General features: G+C 35.9%; 1 protein-coding gene across 1 annotated transcript; it reads left to right on the top strand.

Moving 5' to 3' along the window:
* Positions 1–632: 632 nt before the first annotated feature.
* Positions 633–3494, top strand: LOC149792010 (transient receptor potential cation channel subfamily V member 3-like). Its single transcript, XM_089969517.1, has 2 exons — positions 633–1487; positions 2775–3494. The coding sequence occupies exons 1-2, from the start codon at positions 633–635 to the stop codon at positions 3492–3494; spliced, it is 1575 nt and encodes a 524-aa protein (XP_089825643.1).
* Positions 3495–4307: the final 813 nt, after the last annotated feature.

Genomic DNA, 4307 nt, shown 5'->3' with positions numbered 1-4307 from the left:
CGACCTAATAAATTTGTACACCCCATCTAGAAACTTACAGTCTACTTTCCATACTCACAATCTCCGTCCTCCCCCTGTTTTGTAATTTCATGGTGTTGGTTTTTATAATCTTGTCATTGTATATGTAATACTATAAAGTGCATAGATTAGATGCAGTATATAATACTGGGTCTCATACATCAATGGCAATGGCAGTATATAATACTGGGTCTCAAATACACTGCAATGGCAGTATATAATACTGGGTCTCAAATACACTGCAATGGCAGTATATAATACTGGGTCTCAAATACACTGCAATGGCAGTATATAATACTGAGTCTCATACATCAATGGCAATGGCAGTATATAATACTGGGTCTCATACATCAATGGCAATGGCAGTATATAATACTGGGTCTCATACATCAATGGCAATGGCAGTATATAATACTGGGTCTCAAATACACTGCAATGGCAGTATATAATACTGGGTCTCAAATGCACTGCAATGGCAGTATATAATACTAAGTCTCATACATCAATGGCAATGGCAGTATATAATACTGGGTCTCAAATACACTGCAATGATATCTTGCAGGAAGACATCTATGAAAGTGCCACAGTAGAAGAAAAGATACCACTTTAGCATGATGGCCCACAGCTTTCCAATAAGTGAAGAAAGAGAAGCTAAACTCTATGAAACCATTTTTGAATACATTACCAGATTGGGAAAAATGTCAGAAGGAGAAGAAGTAAAACAAAAAGATGAATCAAAGTTTAAAAGGAAACTGGGTACACTTGCAAAGTGTCCATCTTTTAAAGAAGGAAGCAAGAACGATGAGTATGCTACAGTTTTGCATAAAGCGATCACCATGTTAAAATTAAGCAAAGTGGAGCAGTATGACGCTAACGGGTGTGCTCAGGAACATGGCATTAAGCTTGCTCAGGATTGGGCTCAGGGGTGTGTTCAGGAGCGAGTTTTTCAATACATAATAACAAGATACCCCGACTTATTACATTGCCACAGGGATAATTCTCCAAAATTTTGTGGCCAAACACCACTTCACATGGCCATCACTAAGAAAAATAAAGTGCTAGTGGAAACGTTACTCATGGCGACAGATGTAGGCGGTGTCAAAGAACTACTTTCACAAAACGCCACGGGTTCGTGTTTCAATAACACTGTTATGATGGGTCAATTACCTCTGTTGATCGCCGTATTGACTGACAGCAGTAATATAGTGAAATTATTACTGGAACGGGAGGAAACTGACGTTTACCAACAAAACAGTGTCGGTGACAATCTTTGTCATTCCTTTCTGAATTACGTTCACATCTTTCCTGAGCACGAAGACAACGCAATAGAAATGATGAAAGTCATCAGCGAAGAAAAGAAAGACTGCTGCAAAAGGTTGCTATTGATGGTGAACCATAATAAAGAAACACCGCTTATACTTGCTGCAAAATATGGAAAGGTTAAACTTTTCGACTATATAATCAATGAGGTAAAAATAAAAATCCCAAATCAAATAATAATTAGTAATTTTCTTGTCATCTAAGTAACCTGATTTAAACACAAACAAGAAACTGCCGAATAACATATATATATATATATATATATATATATATATATATATATATATATATATATATATATATATATATATATATATATATATATATATATATATATATATATATATATATATATATATATATATATATAGTCATAACATACAATCTTTTGTAATATATCGTTTCCTACAGAGTCAAGTATTTATATTTTTCTCTGCACAAGCTACTTATGCATTCATTCAACAAACACACCACTATAACTGCTTACCTGTGTATGTTCGCTACTAAAGAAGAGCACTTCAGTCATCAGAATAAATGGAGATTGTTGATCCTTATATGATGTATTGTGTATTAAGAGTTTAAAATAAATAGGTGAACTTCCTGTGACATAATATAAAATTGACAAACTGAAAGGAATATGCAAACTAATAAACTAATATGTTAAAATAATTGCTTTAAATGCCACACACACACACACACACACACACACACATATATATATATATGATAGCTGTTAGTTATTGCAGATGGGAGGGAATGCTTATGCTGACTTTTAAAAGTTTTCTAAGCATCGCTGATATTCCAATTTCCGTTTCCAGTCAGCCAGTGTGGCTCTCGATACCATCACCCTCATGTCGGCTAACAGCAAAGTATTAAAGAAGCCTTAGCACAGACGGCCATATTGCGACAAACAATACCCATATATCTTTTTACAAATTAGCGCCAATTAACAAAACTTCTTAGAATACAAGATATTTTTATTTATCAATTTGCTATAGTTATCAACATTTCATAGTCAACAACTCGTCACAGTTACATGCTAATTGTGCATTCATTCAACTACAACAAAACAAAACGAACCACTACAATAATTGCTTACATTTGAGCTTCCGCTACTACCACTTAAGAATAGTACTTCAGTCATCAGAATAGATGGGGATTGTTGAACCTAATATGATATCTTGTTCATTAAGAGTTTAAAATAAATAGGTGAACTTTTTGTGACATAATATAAATTTGACAAACTGAAAGAAATATGCAAACTAATATGTGAAAATAATTGTTTGAAATGTCACACACACACACATACACACAAACATATATAAATCCGCTCACTCGTGCTATAATGAGTGATTTGACAGATCCACTCATGCTTTTCTCATACCGACATTTCTGCCAATTTTCCTCTAGAACACATTTATCTTCTTTTTCTACAGGGATATTGCACTTCGGATGACTCGTCAGGGCTTTTTGACGTGAAGCTTTATGACATGACGGATATAAATCATCAGCTGAAAGAATACGAGAGGCAAAAAGATGAAGAAGAAACTAATGAGCAGTCGAAAGACAGCGCCATAAAAGCATCCCCTACACAAAAGAACATTAGTGCCTCATCAGTTTTTGATTTGATTTTTCATCATTCTTATAAAACATCACTGAGGTTCATGCAGATACGACCAATACAGTGGATGATCATCAAGAAATGGAGACACTATCTTAAGTTCCTCTTAACTGGTTTCCTGATCCACTTTGCATTAATATCTTTAATTGCATTAATAACTGCTGCAGCTGTGGAGAGGGTGAAGAGTCAGGGAACGGTAACCATCAACCAAGGCATGGGTGCATGGTTCCCTGCTATATATGCCATCATCATGATAATAATTTGGCCTCTATACATGTGGGCGGGGTGCTTTAAGATTGTGCAGATTTGCAGGAGACAGTTTGAATTTAATCTCAAACCATTTTCAAATCCATATGCAAATGCAATCTTTCACGCTCTTTTCTTTCTATTTGCACTGTGCATTATATCCGACTTTGGCGCAACATGGTATATTCATTCTAACAACATGATTTTGATTACTGCAGTGGTTATTGGCTGGTATCTGTTGCTTTTTTTTCTGCGAGCCCACAGCTTTTTCTGCTTTTTCACCTCCTAGATTCAAAGAATATTGTTACAAGATATGACTCGCTTTGCACCTATCATAGCTCTCCAAATTGTGGCCTTTACGACAGCAATGTTTATGCTCCTTCATAACCCTAACAGTCAGACTACTGATAGTTATAGCAGCTGGGAGGGAATGCTTATGCTGACCTTTAAAAGTTTTCTAGGCGTTGCTGATATTCCAATTTCTGATTCCAGTCAGCCTGTGTGGCTCTCATTAGTCTTTGTAGCTTTCATAATTATAACTACCATTCTCATGCTTAATGCACTGATAGCCACTTTCCTGCACGTGTACAGACCTTCTTCAAAACTTTACTCCTGACATGCAACTCCTTCTACAAAAACTAGCGGTCATCCTTTTCTTTGAGGGGCTTTTACCGAACAAGTGTACCCACCAGTATGAAAAAAAGGTAACCAGGGAATTTAAAATTAATACATACGACAGGTTTAGAAGTAAGTTTAGGATCATGACGAGGCATCTGATGAGAATAGATGTCCTCGAAGATGATGTAAAAGATGACGAATCCAAAGTAACCATTTTAGAAAAATTGACCAAATTTGTATATGACAAGTACAGTGGAAACGATAGGTCACCCCAATCTTCTCTTAATGGTCAACCCAGTGGCATGCAGACATTACAGCGCAGTATGAGAAGTACTAAAAGCACCATGGCAAAGACGGTTGAACATCTAGATGTGAAGAGGCATCTTGACATATACCATCATCCTCATTGTAACAAGATAACCGGGTGGGATATTTCGGATTAACAACAGAACACGTTTGACGACACAGATATATGGTTTAATAT

The sequence above is a fragment of the Sinohyriopsis cumingii genome, chromosome 9 (genome assembly GCF_028554795.1).
Source record: "Sinohyriopsis cumingii isolate HCF-2022 chromosome 9, ASM2855479v2, whole genome shotgun sequence".
NCBI lineage: Eukaryota > Metazoa > Mollusca > Bivalvia > Unionida > Unionidae > Sinohyriopsis > Sinohyriopsis cumingii.
The sequence above is the reverse complement of the archived record's forward strand: the minus strand, read 5'-3'. Positions and strand labels throughout refer to the sequence as shown.